This window comes from Gobius niger (assembly GCF_951799975.1).
Source record: "Gobius niger genome assembly, chromosome: 11".
Taxonomy (NCBI): Eukaryota; Metazoa; Chordata; class Actinopteri; order Gobiiformes; family Gobiidae; genus Gobius; species Gobius niger.
The window spans coordinates 12,015,906-12,034,912 of record NC_136862.1 but is presented as its reverse complement, the minus strand read 5'-3'; the positions used below and the strand labels follow the sequence as shown (position 1 = coordinate 12,034,912).

Below are 19,007 nucleotides of genomic sequence, written 5' to 3'. Positions count from 1 at the left end.
TCCGTTGTAGGCCTGATCAGTAACCGGACCCGGACTGCGCGGGGCAATGTGAGTGTGCAACATTGATTTGAATGACTTTTGAATTCTTCCGGAGGCTGTACCGGACCATGACCGGATTTAATGTGAGCCCGGCGTTAGTGGCCACAACAGCAGCAAATATAATGTTCCTCCTGTTTACCCCAAGCTCCTCTCACAGCTCTGTCTAACCAGGAAGTGCTTTTCTTACCTGACAATCTATTTCACAGAGCATAGAAAGGCAAAAACAAGCTTCACTACTACCAAGCAACATGGAGCAGCCTGTTCTGGGACTAGTCTGCACATGTCCTCCACTATGGGGGTTTGTTGTGAAGGGGAGCGAGGGGAGGATGGTCTTAGGGACAAGGGCTTGTTTAACCAGGAAGAATACCTAAGGGAGAATTTGAATATTATCAATATAGCGTTTTTCAACCAACAAAGTATAAGATAGTGTGATAGTGATGACATTGACTGGTTTTCTTTTTACCAAATAACTGCCAAAAGCATCATATCCCCTTTCAAGAAGAACTTGAAATTTTGTAGTGAGTCAGCTTTTAGTAACTTACTGGAACCAATCCTATACTATTACCTACACCAGCACGTACAGCATGTAAGTGCCTTACAGTCACACAGCGCGGAGAACAGGCCCAACATTGACATGCCATTAGTGCAGCTGTTCCACTCCGTCACAAACCCAGCGTCTGCAGCCAGTCACAAATCCACTAAATCAGCCGCCGCATTGATGTGTCACGGCCTCCTCTCGGGCTAAATGTCTCCCTTGAGGCATTAACAGCACCTCTCTCCGCCTGACAGTACAGCAAAACAGGTCACCCTTTCAAATCGCCGCGCTGATTTGTTCCATGCGTTTGACTGAGGAGGGCCGTGAGTCTCGACGGCAGATGAATAGTTTTATTGATCAGTTCTGTCAAAGTCTGCAGCTCCGCGTTTCTTCATATTTGAACCGTGGCTTGTCGTATCGAATTGTTTTCTCTGTGTACTTTGCGTCCTCAAGTTAAAGCTTCGATTGTGAAAACACGCCTGTGACTTCAAGTTGAATTTAATTAACAAGAGCTTGGTGTGGTGTAGTGCAATGATTGGTTTATTCGTAGCAAAATGAATGTGGTGAACTTGTGCAGCCCAATGTGCCTCATTATTCACTCGCTCCTCATTTGTGTGGTTAGCATGTTCGACCTGTTTATGGACGGGTCTCCTACAGGTCTCCCCAATCAACCCCAAACGTGCACAACAGTCTAATCCTCCTTTTAGGTACTCCCGATCATGAGGTTTGCTTAAGATCTAGATTGTCCCAGGAGCTTTGATATTTACCTTACTCAGTGACAATGAAGATATTGGAGCTAATTGGTGTCAATCTGTGTCAATAGCCCTTACAACCTACACTAATGTTTTGAGTGAAAGGAAAGCAACGTGTGGAGAAAATAGGAAGCTCTGTGGATTTGTGCAAATTCAACATGGATCAAATGAGGAAAGGATAAGCAACATTGAACTGTCGTTGTTTCCGCTGTTGTGTGAGCCTTTACAAATGTCTGTTTCTTGTGTTTAATCTATGCCCTCTTTTGCACAGAAGAACATGACGATATCATCATCCCAGGAGTGCAGAGGGAACAAGGGCGGACCCCTTCATAAGATGAAGCCCGGCAGAGTGCCCAACGGACTGAGGATAGAGGCCTGCAAAAACAACCACCAACACGTCCCATCAGACCAGGAGAACAACCCACGGCTGGCCCAGACTCCAGGCAAGAGGAAGAAGAAGCGCCTCAACAAGAAAGGCTCCATGGTAAGTCGCACGTCTAAATACTACAGACGAGATGGCAGACCTTAAGTCAAGTGTTTGTGATTAGTGAAGTGCTCTCAGGGTTTCTTTATGGGGTGGACGTAAAGGAAACGAACATGTGTTGAATGTGTTATTGTAGCAAACTGAGAAGAGGAATCAAAGACTTATTTCAAGGTTTTTGATCTTTGCAAAAGTAACAAAGAATCTTGTGGAAACAGTCTTACCATGTTGCATACAGTGTGGTGCGGAGTGTGGAGGAACACCTTTGGTTCTCCCGGAAGGAAGCTGGAGGAAGTGTGCTTACAGAGGGATGTCTGCTGCCCTCACGACCCAGCCCCTTATAAGCAATATGTGGAGTGGACTCACTATCTTTACCCTCTGAATTCATGGTGACCATAATCACCTTCCACTGAAAGTCTGACTAAGATTGTCTCCTCCTTTTCTTGTTCTTGGTTTGTGCTCATCAAAGTTTCTGCTCTTGAGTTGGGTTTGATGCTCCATGTCCAAAATCTCTCCTGTCAGACGTCTTGGGTCTTGGGTGGGCTGACGTGAAACGGTCTGGATTTTGTTTTTGCTGTGACCACACCGCCTTTCTTGTCTTCAAACGAAAAGCGTTCAGCGCAATTTACTGCGTTTCTGTGTCTGCTTGTGATCAAAAGTACAAAAGTTGCCATTGTCTGAAAGGTATCTTTGCCAATGGATTGATGTGACATTTCATCACCATTGTGCTGCCAATCAGTGCTCCAGTAACATGTGTTTATTCTCTAACAATGCTTTTTTAATGTTCAGTTTTATCTGACTTTATATGTGGTAGATTTTTTTTCATTGTCAACTTTTTGTAAGACAGAGAATCTCTCACCAGGTTCCACTGTAAATGTCAAAATCTCAAAGTGCAGTTTTGAACTGCTCGGTCTGGCACAGGAGAGGCTGTTATCAGCACTTTTTGTTCTCTCTGACTTTAGTCAAAATGAGAGGAGACATGGAGAGAATGGAGGAGTGGAGCTGAATAGGTGGCATTTTTCTCTTTCTATTCTTCCCCAGTCAAGATTGCAGCAAATGTTTTCGATCTCTGGCACTGACCCAATGCACTTAACTATGAGCTATGTTGGGCCTTGTGTGAAAACAGAGAAATGTTTGTAAGTGCTCTTGATGTGCAGTTGCTTTCCGCAGTAAATAAGAAGGGCAGAAGGAAGACACCCCTTGTGTGATGGATGTGAGAACAATTGTAAACCTCCAGTGAATCGCTTCACATTTTCAGTATCTTCCAGTTCAATCGCTACTTGACTCACTACTGACAGTGTGCGGATTCTGAGAGTGTAATTTAGAGCTACATTTAGCATGGCTCTTGAAACTTTGCCATGAGACCTTGGTAGCACCGCATTCGATTGCAGCCAGCTGAAGGCAGGGGCTGTGTGAATAGCTGTCTTTGTACATTGGAAATGCTCTTTTCTGTAAATATACGTAAATATCTCCATGAAAAGATTTTGACAACTGGCCAATTAAAATCATATTCATTTGTTTGTTCAGTGTTGATGTTTCACACTGGCTTAGTGGTGGACTGAATGGTCAGAAGAACATTTGTCAAGTTGTATGTTTACTGGGTGCAGAATTGGACTGATTTTCTTTTAAATGCATTTACCTGCATTTTTTGACTATCAAGGCAAGTAAACTCTGAGTAAGTGAGGGCAAAGTGCTCTGAGCATGCTCAAGAGCCAGAATGTTTTTTAAAAATATTTATTAGCTTTTAAAGTACTTTTAAGTGTTTTTCATTTTCTTTGCTCCAAATGTTAACATTTAGGGGGCCATTTATCAAGACAGGAGCTAAATAGAGAGTGGAGTCAGGATTCATATTAATATTGCCTCCCAAGGGAGACATTTGTCTGGGAGGAGAGTCAGTTGCTAGTAGATTTACTAATACAATACAGAAACACAATACAAAACCAGACATTACATATAGCTATTTGTGGACATGTTGCACCTAATTTTACCATTTGAAATTGAAATATGTAAATAAGAAAATGCCATGTGAACAAAACATGTGTAAATGCCTCGGCTGCTGATCCACTTTTGCATTTGCTGCTCGTTTTGCACATGAGCAATTAATTCAATTAGGTTGATATTTTTATTTATTATTAGCCAACAGGTGATTCTGACCATTAGCTTGGAGATGGGTGCTGTTTACGGTCAGCCAAGTGGATCACCCATACAGGTCACCCCAGCAGCACTAAAGGATGGGTCAAATGTAGAGGACAAACTTCCCTGCAGGAACATTAAAGTACACCTTAACCTTTGTCATGTCTGCAGACGCAAGCTTAAACACACCACTCAAGAGGCTGTATTTACATCCCATAAAGCCCAAATAAAGGGCACATGTGTGGAGGGAGCTTTCTTGAGTACAGTGGCGGTGCGCTGTGGCTCACTGAACATAAGAGTCAATGTCGGGTCCATCTGCTCTTGCTCTGGGACACTGTGGCGACTGTGCAGCCAGGCCTCAGGTCCACCTGCCCTCTTTGAACCTCCACATGTCAGGCTCACCACCTGCAGAGTGTCTGCTACTCCGTCTGCTCCACTGTCTGACCTCCTCCTCATTGTGTGGCACTTGGCGTGTTATCCAGGACAATCATTTGTGAAAACTATTAGATATGACATAAAGGAATTACTCTTTTATATGATTACATTTTAGTGCTTAGCCATTTATGCTAAATTATGTTTGCTGAAATATGATTGTAAACATTTATCTTAGGTACTAACCAAAAATAAAAATTAGTTTTGGAGCATTTGCCCCTGAACTTACTGATTCCCGTTGCAGATCCAGATAATGAATAATCTTTGCCAGTCATTTTAACACCTTGCCTTATTATAACATGCGTAATCTAATTATTGTGCAGTGAGTTTAACCAATGTGGGAAGAGCTCGAGGCTCTGAACATAGATACTGCCATAGTTTAGCTTTACGGAACATATGAAGTGTGTTTGTCACAGGAAAGCTCACAGCCACAGATAATGAGATCAGGCTAAGAGCTCTCATGCTCCTGCAGTGTGTAAACATTATGACTACAGCACTGATGTGGTGGTGATGGAGCAGGCTTATGCTTTTTAATCAGTGGTGAAAATGTAATGTAATGTCTTGCTCTGTCAGCCTAGTGGGTCACCCGTAATAAGCTTAGCCACTAAGCCAATAAGACATTTGAAGGAAAGCAACGTCCCGATTGTCAGATAAGATTAATCCATTCTGTTGGATGGATGATGTCGATGATAATCGTTGCTGTCACAGTTTATAGCAGTGGAGCAAATCAAATGTGCTTTTTTCGTAATCTTTTTCATGGTGCACTTTTTTTTAAATCTTTTTTTTTTTTAACTCATTTTACTTTTTATGTGCTCTATACCTAAACTAAGGATGACATTATAGGACTGAATAAATAATATACAATATACAGAAATGTAATAAAGATAATAGAGGTTATCTAGTCTTTACACAGACTTTTTATCATAGACATTGTTGTCATGAAATCATATTTGGACATTCATGTCAATGTTGATTTTTTCATTTCATTTATTTACTGGAGTTTGAGCAGCAAATCAAAAGACAAGTTACAGCACGGAAAGACAAAGAATAGTACTATATAGTACAATACTTTGACTTGTTGAAGTAAAAACGCTGAGTAAACAGCAACTAAAATAATCATGTTCAGCAAGTTTTGAACCACTTGGCAAACATTGTACTGTGCGACTGTAATATTTCTCAACATACCGACGTGTCACTCGTTGGCCTCCATTTTTAACGTACTACAGACAACTGAATAAACATGTCTCCACACCCAGGCACATCTGTCTGAAGCTCAACCAGAGTCAAAGCTGATGTGTTTTTGACAGAGCTTTGTGCAGCTTTAACCCGTTTTTGTTCTGTACGGAGGGACATCCTGGGGTGGCCCTGCGTCTGTTGCACACTGTGATTTCTATTGCACTTTTACACCAAACTGTGGTCTGTGCAGTTATGAAGTGTATTGAAGATAAAGACAGGGACCATCTGCTCTCACGGCTCGCTGTCTGGCCGAGCCGTTCCCACACTCGACAACCCTCGCAGTCAATTTCTGAAAATGAAGTGGCAGCTCTTTAAACCAAAGTGTTGGCCACTTAAGCAGAGGCCCATCTCAGCTGTCAGTCAGTTCTGGACTGTGGGCTGGAGGTGTGGGAGAAATCTTTTATCATGGCCGCCCAGAGACACACTGTTGGGAACAGTCCAATCTGCTACCATTTACAACACAGCAGTTCTCAGAGGAGTGTGCGAGATAGCGCAAATCCATCTGGATTTGGTAATCGCTTTGTTTGTCATCACTTGGCGGAGACACAGTGTAAAACAACAGTTTGTCTGTTGACTCCACTGTAAAGAAGAAATAAGACCTGTTTGCTTTTGTAAATAAAAACTACTCTCCCATATTATCTTGTCCACAGAAGCATGCATCCACTCATAATGATATCTCAGCTCAATTTAGCAAGAAAATGAAATAGAGGAAAAACGTTTAAGAAAATAGGAACAGGCAAAGGAAGAAATATACAGTACATGTTTTTTTTACGGTGAACCAAATAATATTTTTTAAAGATACTTGAAAGCGCCACATGATAGCCTTTTGAGGTTTTTTCCCCTTGCTCTTCACTCCCTTTCATGTCGCATTGTCCTAAAACAACAACAGATACTTAAAGTGATAATCTGTAATCTTAAATATTTTACAAGTTTAATAGACGCATACATTTCATTCTGAAAACCTACCAGAAATCCTAAAAATCCTGAAAGTAAAGGTGCTTAGTCATTGAAAAGTGAAATACGCCCAAATATCAACTTTTTAACATAAAAAGTTGTATAGTGCACCTTTAAAATAGTAAATTATATACATATTTTTCCAAAGTCCTTCCTGATTTTAGCAACTAATCAAAATCCCCGGGCTGTCACTTTGACCAATGAGACGAGCGTTCCTGTGAACTGCTTTGTTCAATCAGGATGGAGTGGAAGGGACGCTCCTTTGTTTACTTTCACATTTCACTCTCACTCTCTCCTCACTTTGCAGTCTTGCAGACATCACTTTAAACAGCAAAGATGTGGGGACATTGTGAATTTACCGTTTACTCCTTGATTATTGTCCTATAATCACATTAGTACCCAGTGGTGTTGGCTGTTCTGGAGTGAGTACCGTGTGCAAATAAATGTGATAGAAATATGAAGATAAAATAGTAATAATGATTTTAAATGTTTTAGAATATGGATTAGTTGGAGACCTCATAATAAACGTGCTGTTCCATTTGCCCATATGCCGCAGCTCACTACACTATAATAGTACTAAATAAGGTGTGTAATTGGCCAGACCTGTGTCTCCTGCTGCTCTTTGATGTGTGCCACCGAGGCAAACACTTTGTAAATATTCATTAGGTTCCTGTCAGATGTAAAGTGGCCCGTAGTAATTGCTCTGTATAGTGTGAGTTATTGTAGGCAGAAGCATGTGCCACCAGAACAGGGCTATAAACAAACATGTCTGCTGTAGGGGAAAAGAGGTCAGGATACAGGTGCTGTTCTCAAAGTGCATTATTTATAGGACTACATGAGGGTCAAGGACTAAAATACGCCCAAGAGCATGAAATTGTTGTAAGAAATGGGTTTTATTGGGTCTTGCCACTTTCTGCTTTCTGCTGTTCGCATGAGTGAGCTCTGACTGGGCACAGAGAAAGGTTCATGCATATCAATTGGTTTGGGGGAAAAAAAAGGCTAAGTTTATGCTGCATTGCTACACATATGGTTATTTTTGACTCGCTTTTGGCGAGATTGAATCCCCCCACTTGTATTAAAGCAGGGGTACTTGACAAAAAGTTTGTCAGGTAAAGTAAATGTGTTTTTACCACCACAGTATGTTATAAACACAGCAACAAACAGACCTTGTTGCATTGTCTTCACAGATTTTTATTGAGCGATGGAAGATAGAAGTACATTTTTCCACTTTTCAGAATTTGGGCTGTTTTGTCTCTTAACAGATAAACTTTCACCTGGAAGCAAAACATCTTATTTTTACAATAACATGTTTAATTATTGCACTGACTTTATGGGAAATTGTCACTTCAAGGGTTATTTTGGTGCGACAATATCCTCACGTCAATAGCTCCAGTCTCCAAACTTTCCAGCCTTGGACTGAACAATATTTTAAGGTTTTCAGACGGATTTTTTAATGTCTAATTCCAAGCCTGCTTTTAAAACTATACACGATCCATCCAAAATCCCCTCTGAAAAAGTCTTTGTAACAAATATGTCAACAAAATAAAACCATACATTTAAAGGGACTATACAGAGTTTAGAAATGTTAAAATAAAGCATTTTCCTCCCCCTACATGCTCGAGCTATGTCCTAATCTGTAGAATGAGCCCAGACCTGTTCACCACAACTGGGCCTGCATTGTCACTCAAAACGTTGTTAATTCAGGTCTGAAGTGCCGTCATGCAGGAGCTTAATATAGAACCTGCAGTTATGCATTAGACCTGAGGTGGCAGTAGTGAGTATAAAAATGACCAACTTGCATCTAGTCCCTTTAACACTGGCTCAATCCACGATTCAGATTTTTGCTGAAAATATGGGGAATTTTGGACATTTTAAAATGGCTTCTTTTTATATGAAAACATAAATGACAAAAAACAAGCAGTACATTGTTTTCTCATATTCATGTCAGTAATTTGCAGCAAAAGTTTCAAAATGATATCTCTAAATTTGAAAATGTTCCCTATGCACATGCAGTGTCTCGCCTTAAACTGAATTGATTGCTAGTTTGCATGCAAGCGAACCAAACGATGTACGAATGAGAAAGTTTGGCCTGTTTGCTGAAAACATTTGTGGGAATCTGAGCTCTTCGTGGATCCAAAACATTTAAAAGGCTTTCGAAATCATAATGAGAACGTGTCGGTAAAGGAAGAGTAGAACGTTTGGCTCTGGTCCGAGATTCCTGTCATCTTTGTTCAATAATGTCTGACAGATTTATCGCATCACTTTGCTTTGATGCGGCAAATGGGATTATTATTACAGCTTTTGTGCTTTTCTCAAATCTACATCTGTTTTAAATACATAGTTGTACTACAGCACGAATCATATGTTTTCACTTACAGAATTCTTCGAAAAGTGACAGTGCTGGCCTTACGTCTGCAGTGCAGCTCGAGCACTCAGAGCTGTGTGTGCGTTTCTGACACAAACACTCTGGTAAATATTGTGTAATTACAATGTGTCTTCTCTAATTGCCCATAATTCCACCCTTTGTTACTTTCATCTGACAACAAATCATGTCCCTGTGCAGCACTGAGGAGGATTTCCCAGCGACTAAAGAGACCTGCCAATGATACAGTGACACTCTTTAATACCAGTTTTTCTGATGTAGTAATTATACAGGTAATTTTAGCCCGTAATAAATAAAGCTCTTCTATAACAGGCGTGTTTGCTTAACACGGGCTGAGGGGTCAGAGTCTCCGCATGATGGCCCAAACTGAAGCATTTCTTTGTAGAAAAGGTAGTGTTTGTTCAATGTATTGACTGAACAGGGGGGTCAGGGCATGCTCTCACAGGGCAATTTGAAAGGCGTTGACATGATTTTTATACAAGTTTTCACATCTGTGCATTCTTATTCCCAGAATTGATTCATATTTGCATCATATGTTTTGTAAATAATTTTTAGATAGTTTTAGATGAAGATAGTGGCACCAAAGTAATGGTTGTCCTGTAAATTGATCTTCCAAATAACATTTTCTTCCATTTATTGTCTTTTTTTTGCACGGGAAGGCATCATTCAATACAAACATTAGGAATTGTGTTTATTTGTTCCTTGAAGGTTCCATTAAAGCTGGTGGATGGAATATAATAAGATATGCATTCATCACCACCTCTTTTCAAATGAGATAATACACAATATATAACAAATGTATTTAGTTTTCCATAGAAAATGGCATAATGCGCCCACAGGGAAGGACACAGTGTGTGATATCTTCCATCTGGCCCTTTGACAGCGCAGGCTCTATTCTACCTGAGGCCGAGGAGGTGACAGACCTATATCCTCCTCCTTGCCCACAGCACTGTCCGCCTAAATGTCCACCTGTGGTTCACTCAGAACAGGAGACACCAAATACCTCTCCTTTGAGTGTTTGACTGGAACCAAGAGGCTCAGGGCTGCAGACTGATGAAGCTGTGATCTCAAATGAAACGAGTGGTTAAAATCAGGTCATGACTTTGCACAAATGTAGTTATTGTCTTGGCATTCATGTTTTGTCTCTGCTGTGTGAGGCTTCCCCTGTATTCTGTGGTGTGCTGGCACCCTCTGCTGCCCGCGGAGGAGAACGCCTTCAGTTTCTCTCTCTCCAAGTGAGTGCAGCTTCTTTTGCTGCCAGGCTCCTATGCTGTGTTTTTCCATTTTCACCCGAAGGCATTGTTACGTGCAATCTGGTCTATTTTTTACTTAGTACCTTCAATTTCCGAAGCATGTGGCGCACGGAAAGCTTTGTTTGTGTTTCAAAATTGATTTATCTGTTGAACTGTCTACAGAACTGACTCAGACAACATTGAGAGGCAAAAGAAAAATCGTGCAGCTCGATACTACAGGTTGGCCCCACAGCATAGAGAGATGGGTCAACTGCAGTGGACAGATTTCTCTGCAAGGGTGATAATGTATACCTTACTTAATGCAGCGGTTGACCTCACGTCCCACTGGGGTTATTTTCTATCTCCTCGTAGGATTTCTCACTTTCTCCGACGGACGGACAGACACTCACCCGCCTATTACTGTCTACCTCTGGGCCAATTTGCTGTGATGTTCAGTGACGCGGCTCCACTGGTCGGGCGATAATGAAGCTAAAATAAGTCGATCTTATTATACAGCTATATGCAGAGAGGCCTGCCGCTGCCAGGCTCACCGCAGTCATTTCCCGAGCTAAAATGTGCCACTCTGCAGGAGTCGACTGGCGGGGACACAGGCTTGTTAGCGGAGCAGGCTGAAGCGCCGCTGCTGTGGGGATGTCTCTTCTGTGTATAGCACGCGCCTCATGTGTCTAGATGTCACACTTCAGAGATAACTGCTTCTAATGAGCAAGAATCCCGCAAAGCCACAAAAAAAAACTTCTTTTCGTTGTCTGTGAAAATGTTACACAGTATAGACTTTGTGTTCGAGGTATGTTTTTATTCCACTGTTGTGTGTCGCTCCTTCCAACTCTTTGCCACTGACTTTTTTTTTTTTTCTTCATGTCTCAACAACAGAAATTCTGTCTTTTCTAAAAAATATTGGAGCAATTTGCCGCCACCACTCGCCCCCACACGCTTCCGAAACCTCTCAGTGATGTTTTGTCAAATCATGTTTCTGGTGTCGTGCATTTCAACTACAGCTATGATTTCACTTTGTCAACTGGAGCTAAAAACAACAAAACAAAAGCCTTGATGGTGTTGCTTGACTTCAACTTGATGAACCTAATTATGAAATGAAGGGGAATCATTTTAATGACTTTAAAATCAAGGCTTGATATCAACATTAGCCACTTATAGATAAGGCTTTTATTGCCATACAAGTGTACAATGTGCCAGGACCAGCACCACCTGTTTGGAACCTACACAGACACAGGGAGAACATGCAAACTGAAGCAAAGGACATTCTCCCTGAGAGGCGAGAGCCCATTAGTCACTTTGGCCATTTGATTTTATGCATTCTACACAAAATTATAAACAATTAACTAGGGGTGTGATAATTCATTGATTTTGCGATACATCACAATATTTTGCGGGACAATACAATCCTTTTTATCTTGATATCAATACTTTTGATGTCATGCATATTAATTACTAGCATCATACATATGAATGAGGTAGCAGTGCTCTACAGTTTTCAGGCAATAGAGGCCAATAATCAGCAAGAATTTAGTCAGAACAGTCGATAAATATATTACTTTTAATCATATTTTTTTATCATTTTAAATAAGTAGATTTATTCCTCCCCTCCTGGAACCGCCACCTTAATGTGGTGGAGGGTTTCGAGCACCCGAATGATCCTGGGAGCTCTGTTGTCGGGGGCTTCGTGCCCCTGGTAGGGTCTCCCAGGGCAAACAGGTTCTAGGTGACGGGTCAGACAAAGAGCGGTTCAGAAGCCCCTTATGAGAGACCAACAGGCTCGGTTAGAATCGTGAGGCCGTCCTTCCGTGGACCCAACCCCTGCAGGAGGAGCCATAGGGGGCTGGTGCAATGTGACTTGGGCAGCTCCAAACAGCTGCACCCACGACCCAGCAACGGACAAGCAGTATGTAAAAAAAAAAGTTTCAAATCTTCAACAAATCGGGATTTTTGTGCAATATATCGATTATCGTAGTATCGGCGTATCGTGAGATCATGGTTATCGTGAGCCATGTGTTGCGTATCATATCGAATCTTGAGGTACCCAGAGGTTCCCACCCCTACACTTAACTGAGGTTCTATTCTTCCAAAGTTGGACTATTTTGTGGTTATTTCTTTCAAATCAGTGGCAAAAAGGGAAAGACGAACACATTTAAAGATTCACCACATTTAAAAAGCACATGTACATTCTGACAATTGTGTGAAATGGGCTAGTAACATTTGAAAAGGACTAGCGAGTGGCCAGTGATCAAAAATATCAATCGCTTTTGATATAAAGAAACAGAATGTCAAGTAGGCCTATTAATTTATCTTGAAGATATCGTTGCCTCTTATAAATTATGAAATATTACGCAATCATTATCATTAACTGCTAAGTCTTTGCAATCAAACAGCCCCTGCTCTCTCACATCCACGAGACATTACTTAAATCCTTCACATCCGCTCGCATGAAGGGTTATGGAGAAACATCATTATCTTTGAAATACAAACGCACCTTTGCGCGCCCGGCTTGTAAATTGCCCCGGCCGGCTTGTGTTTTAGCACCACTCTACATCACTTTGATAGCCCTCCTCCCCCTGAGCCACTGTTAACCTTGATTCAAGCGCCTCCTATCTCTCGACGTTGACCCGCTAAGAGGCGGGGTTGAGATGGCTGCTTTGATGGGTTTATGTTGCCTGTTCTGCTAGACTCGCCTACAGCTAAACAGCGCCTTGTCAGGAGGGAGCGCAGCCTGGCGGTGTGCTCTTTTGGCGAGATGTTTTCTTGTTTTTTTTCGTGCTGCGCTGGAAGTGAGTGATGTGAGAACATTGAGGCGGGCGGAGTCGGGGGCCGTGCACAACACATTTCTCGGGCTGCCGTGTACAACCCCCCCAGCCCCCGCCCCGATCAAGCGCTCCCCTGTCAATGCAGCACATGTAGTTCACAGGTTGCGATCAATATTGTGTACTTTGCAGCCCTGCTCCGAGAAGAAGCGGCGCGGCCCATCCTCCACCGCTGTCGAAGCCGCTGCCGAGGAGGAGCGTGGGTAATGCAGGGTGTTTTCCAGACATTTTTCATAGTTTTAATGGGGCTGCTCCCACAGAAGAGCCCCAGCGTGGATTGTGGTAATGACCATTTGAATGAGCATTTTGAAATCCGAGTGTTGGGGCACAGAGGTCATTATGCGATGGGCCCATACTGACTTCTTCCCTTTAATCAAAACGACTCTGCTGGGGGGAACAAAGCTGGCACAAGTCGATTCATTTTAATTTCAAAATGGTTTAATTTATTCTTTAGTAATACATTTGCGTAAGGTGTTTTTTCTGGTTTAGAAATGTTTTACACCCATGTGAGATATTATTTAGTCTATTCTAGACTCTTTTAAGACCTGGATTAGTACCAGTAGTTTGATCTGGATCTTTACCCGCTGGTACTTGGAAGGTCAAATATTGAGGTACATCATGAGGTACATTGCTTTTCATATTTATGTACAGAAAAAGTATAGAATCCCTACTTGAGTATGTTAAAATGCTCAAGTAGCATTTTAATCATGAGTTGTTTTAATCATAATTTCAGCTTTTTGGGGGTTATACATTTTTCAGGAAATTTTTGCATTTTATTTTAAAAGTCTAAGTCGTATTTGGGTCGCGGCTTGTCAACCATGCCACTTGAAAACCACTGCTATATAACATTAGTCACTTACAAGAAAAAGTAAGTTTCTCACATTTCTGCCTAAATTGGTCATAAAATGTGGTCTGATATTCATCAAAATCACAGGAATGATTAAACAGTGTCTGCTTTAACTAATGCCACTCACTTACTTATTCCACGCTCTCCTGTGAATGTTTTCATGTTATGGCCAATAAAAATGTGATAAAATGTAAATGTTTGGGTGCTCTTAGTTTAAAGCAATACTAAGTAACTTGTTTACCTTAAAGGGGGTATTATGCAAAATTGACTTTTTCAAGCTTTACATCATGTTATTATGTCATTCCCTCATTAAAAACATGCCTGAAGTGTTGCCTTGGCACATCCACGTATTTTTGAGTAATCTGTAAAAACTCTGATGGCAGCCATTTTAGGGATAAGTTTGCCTGATTCCTCCTAGGAACGCCTCCACCTCCTGGAGACGCCTCCGAGCTTTCGTCACCAGCCGAGTAACCAACCACTGCTCCTCAGCAGAACCCCCTCCCCACTGATGCCACAGACAGCGTGTGGAGGGGGTGGGTCGGAAAGGGTCAGAGGTTCTCAAAGAGACAGAGGCCTATTTCAAGACATTTGCTACAGCCATTTTGAGAGAGAAATTTTATAAAAGGCAGTTATTCTAATTTACTGCATTTACAGACCAACAGAAGGTTTCGTCATCATTGTAGTGTGATATAGACTGGTGCTATGTGATTGAAAAAAACATAATACCCCCTCTTTAATAAATGATTGGAGGGTCTTTCATCTCCCCCTGGTGTCTCTGGCCAGAAAACCACAATTGCAACTTTAAACAGTATTTACAGCCAAGTTTGAGTGAAAAAGATTATTTCTATCGTTTGATTGGATGTCCGATATCCCTCTGTCCCTTCGCCTTTTCTGTCAGCGTAGTATTTACTCTCACGGACAATTAATAAGTTAAAAAATTGCAACTTGCTAAGACGCCTGTAGTTGCGCTTATGGCCTCTAGGGGCAAGAGTTACTTGGTACTACTTTAAGCAGACACTGTTGAATCATTCCTCTGATTTTGATGAAGATCAGACCACATTTAGTGATCAATTTAGGCAGAAATGTGAGAAATTCCAAACGGCGTACTTACTTTTTCGTTCCACTGTAATTGCAGTACACCACTTGAAGTATTCAGCACTAAAAAGTTACAAAATATGAGGACCTTGGCCATAACAGTTAAAAATGACGAAAGACAACAACTTAGAACTATATTATTTTGAATAGCAATGACATCCACAGAGGCAACTTCAACCGACCATTTAACCAAATCAATCACATCTTCGATCATGGTGATCCCCTTCAGAGCTAACCACTCTGCCACCACGCACTGTAGAAAAGCATCTCCATATTCAAAGTTTGGCTTTGCTTGTTGCATTTACAAATGAATTACTGTACTTACTATACTTTATGATACATACAAATCAAGCTGCGCAGTTAATAATTTATCTTAATTGGACAGTGTCAGAATTGTCAAAGAAATTGCAAGTATTTCATAAGTATAAACAGAACTTTTTGCAGGTAAACATCTACATAGAAGTCAAGATCACATTGCCATTTATTGTGTTAAAGCCTACGCGAAATATAAATAAAATTCTCTCTTGGTTTGTGCAGTTCATTACTTTTCCACCCACTCGAGCTTCTAATTATGATACTGCGTTCTTATTATCTGTTTTTTTTCTCTAATAAATTTGTTTAACAGCTTGTGCCTAATTCCAACAATATTACTGCCTGGCTCCAAAACATATAATTTTTGCACTAGAACTTTCAATTACTATACAAACTGAGAGAGTGCTTTTGTGCCGTAGTGTTGTTAATAGTCATTTATTACCCAGTTTTAGCCCATAACAGTAATTGACCTTTGACCGCAAAAGCTCTTTGTGTAAATGTAAATAGTTCTGGACAAAAAGGCTTGAAATGATGACGACAAAGTTAGAAATAACACGTTGTATCCCCCAAGTCAAAAGCTCAGACCTCATAGCTGTTCCTCTTTATTGCATCTTTTCCTACATCTGTCCGGCCTGTGAACAATTACTCTGTGTTTATCAGTGTTTCCGGGCTTCATCAGCTCAGTCTGCTGCCCTGGCCTGGGACAGCTGGTTCTGTGGGCCACTTCCACAGTGCAGAGGACGCCCGTGTGCTGCTGCGGCCTGTGTGCGTGCAAAGCGTTCAGTCGGAGAGGAGATGAAGTGAAACATCATAGGGCTGGCACTGGTCGGAGCATCTGAAAACCATTACAACGTCGGGTTATTTCCCCTCCTTTTCTCTGGCCTGTTTCTCCCTGCAGCACTGCCCTCCTCTGCAGTCTCCCAGCTGCACTTGTGTTTGTCAAGAGATCCCTTCTTCCACTGCGCTGTTTAGTTTCCTTAAGTTACTTTGGTCAATATAATGAAATAACACTTTTCATCATTCAGACCAAAAAGGCAAAGGCACATTTCTCAGCTAAATAAGAGTACACGATTTAACCTGTTATCTGCTATCATAAGGTTAGGGTTATTTTCTCCATAGCCAAATCCCAAAGCGTATTGCCTTGAGAGCTTACAGCCTATATGCCAGTTTGATTCCTCATTTAAAAGCCAAGACCTTCTAGTTTAGTAGCAAAGTAGCAAAAATATGTGTAAGATCTGTGTGAGTGAAGCACAACTTCCATCACATTTGCCGCTGCTAACCCTAACTTCCTGATCAAGGGGGACGGCAAGGGAAGGATGTACAGGACTTAAGATCATCATATGGAAAGGAAAGGACTTTGTATAGCGCACTCCATACTTGGTGGTGGTAAGCTACCTTTGTAGACACAACTGCTCTAGGGTTGACTGATGGAAGCGAGGCTGACAATCCGACCACCACCATCCACTCCCTCTCACATACACACATGCACCCTATTATAGATGTTTTAGTGGTAGGGGATGATAATGACATGACTGGCATCAACATTCTATAGGCTTTGCCTCCAGCTGCAGCTTCTCATACTCCTCTTCACCACCTTCATATTGAACTGTAGGGGTGTAACAATGCACTGTGACGATATGGACCGTACCAAAGTGACGGTGCAAGTTTTAGCCTATATTTCTTAATACTTAGGCTCTAAGGCTCGTGCCAAACAGGGCGCATGTGTGTCATCATCACTTACTGCTAAACTGAAGGCTGTAGACAATCTAACCTTGTACATCTACAGCCTCCAAAAATACATGAAATCGGTGTGTCCTTGTGATATACTTGCACCGTGATGCACCAAACCGTGGGTCCTGCACTGTGAACCGAACCGAACCGTGAGATAGCTGAACCGTTTCACCCCTATTTAACTGCATCTTTTTATCTGTCAAAATCTAAGTGGCAAAATGTAATCTATTCAGCACATCACTCTTACGTGCTGTTTTATTTTCTGTCTACTGGTTGAAATGAAAGATTTTTTTTTCTTGTCCCATTACTGGACTGTTTGCAATGTGCCTTATATTATATTCATTATTTTGTTTTAAGAGCAACAAAGCCAGTCCCCCAATCCCAGTACAGGTAATGAATCCTAAAACAAAGGATGGAGCAGCCCTCAGACTTTCCTGTGCCAGAGCAGCAATAGCAAGACTATAAGGCTAACGCGATTTCCTGGTTGTGGCCTAGATAGATCTGACCGAGCCTTGTTCTATCTGGCCATCAGAGGCACTCAGCTTCAACCTGAATGTCTGCAGCACGGAGCCGGAAAAGACCTTTGTGCTGTGGCCAATTGAGCCTATAGCCAGGAAGCATCTACTCTGTTGTCCTTGTGGCCATTGTTACAGCAGCAAAAAAAGAAGAAAAAGGACCAACGCATAATCAGTTTATGGGCAATAACTCCTTCTTCACTGGCCACTAAAGGCTTGTAATCCCGCTGCAGTTCAGGCCGTAGGGAGTTTAAGTGGTTATCTTGTCATTTTGTGAGTAGTTTTTCTGTCTCAGCCATTTCCGTTCTCTGCATTTAAAAGGCTTTTTATTTCATTGTACGAAGGACAAAATGGGTTGTGAAAAGGGGTCTGACATCGGAAAGAGATTGATGGTTGGTTGCTTTTAAGAAATGAAAAGTTGTATTGATGGATATTAAAGTATTTTTTAGAAAAGCCCATTGAGTGGTGATGGAAGAAAACATTTGTTTTTCATTGAATTATATCCAACTCGTTTTATATAGTCTGTTTGTTGAATTCTATGGTATTGTATCCTTGGCCTCTGAACAAATGTGATTCATGAAATGCAAATACATAAATACATACATAAAACATAACTAATTCAATAATGTTGCAGGTTAATACTATGTAGCACAAGGTGTCAATAGAAAACATATTTTAATGAATTTCTTTATCATTACTTGCATCTAATCTGAATAGTGGAGGCGAAAATAGCTGCGTAGATAAGAGTTCTTTGATCGCTAACTAGACTGGGTTTGTTTATTCCCTACTTGGTGCGTCATGTCCGAGCATTACACCAGTGCATAGCAGTAGTTTACTTGTCCAAAACACTTGTAGTGAATTATGCCACTGGGGATTTGTGAAGACCATTGTAGCTTGTACAATGAGAACAAGTCTCTCGGGCCCATGCAGACTTAGTACATGGACTATAGCCTCAGGAGAAGCAGCGCCTTCAGCGGGAAGCGTCTGTGGAGACACACTGCTCAAGGGCCCACATTCACACTTTTCACCCGGCCCCTGAGGAAGCAGCCACTGAGCAAGGCATCTAAAGAAAACATACCATCAAACACTTAGCGCCGTGGGGAGGCAGAATGAGGTAATAGCTCTAAAACAAAGCACATAAGGCCGCGTCTCCCTCTTTGCCCGAGCACGCTGATAAAGTCAAGCGGAAACAATGCGCTTTACCCTCACACCTTTCCACTCGACTGGCCGTGATGTGAGTGCCTCTGATATAATCTCATTGTATGCCGTGTTTAATTGCGTAAATGGAGATTCAAAGTATCTCAGAATAACCTTGTAACCCTGGGGCTAGTGCATTACAGTCATTACCACATTATCACCGCGGCACAGCACCGCGTTTCAGGCTCCTGCTGCTGCCTATTACAAACCAGGCCATGCTCCGCGAGTTGTTTGGATATGTGCAACTCCGGGCGTTCGCAGCTCTGTTGTTTGGGCACAGCCGTGACTATAGGGGGCAT

At 41.7% G+C, this 19,007-nt stretch overlaps 1 protein-coding gene across 5 annotated transcripts in view; it reads left to right on the top strand.

Moving 5' to 3' along the window:
- Positions 1-19,007, top strand: part of auts2a (activator of transcription and developmental regulator AUTS2 a) — a 217,449-nt gene that overhangs the window by 30,895 nt on the left and 167,547 nt on the right. For 3 of the 5 annotated variants that reach the window (XM_079565829.1, XM_079565828.1, XM_079565826.1), the window contains exon 3: positions 1,598-1,810. In XM_079565829.1, the coding sequence (XP_079421955.1) occupies positions 1,598-1,810 (213 nt within the window). The remainder of the gene's footprint in view (positions 1-1,597; positions 1,811-19,007) is intronic. The other 2 variants (XM_079565831.1, XM_079565827.1) reach the window with 1 other exon arrangement.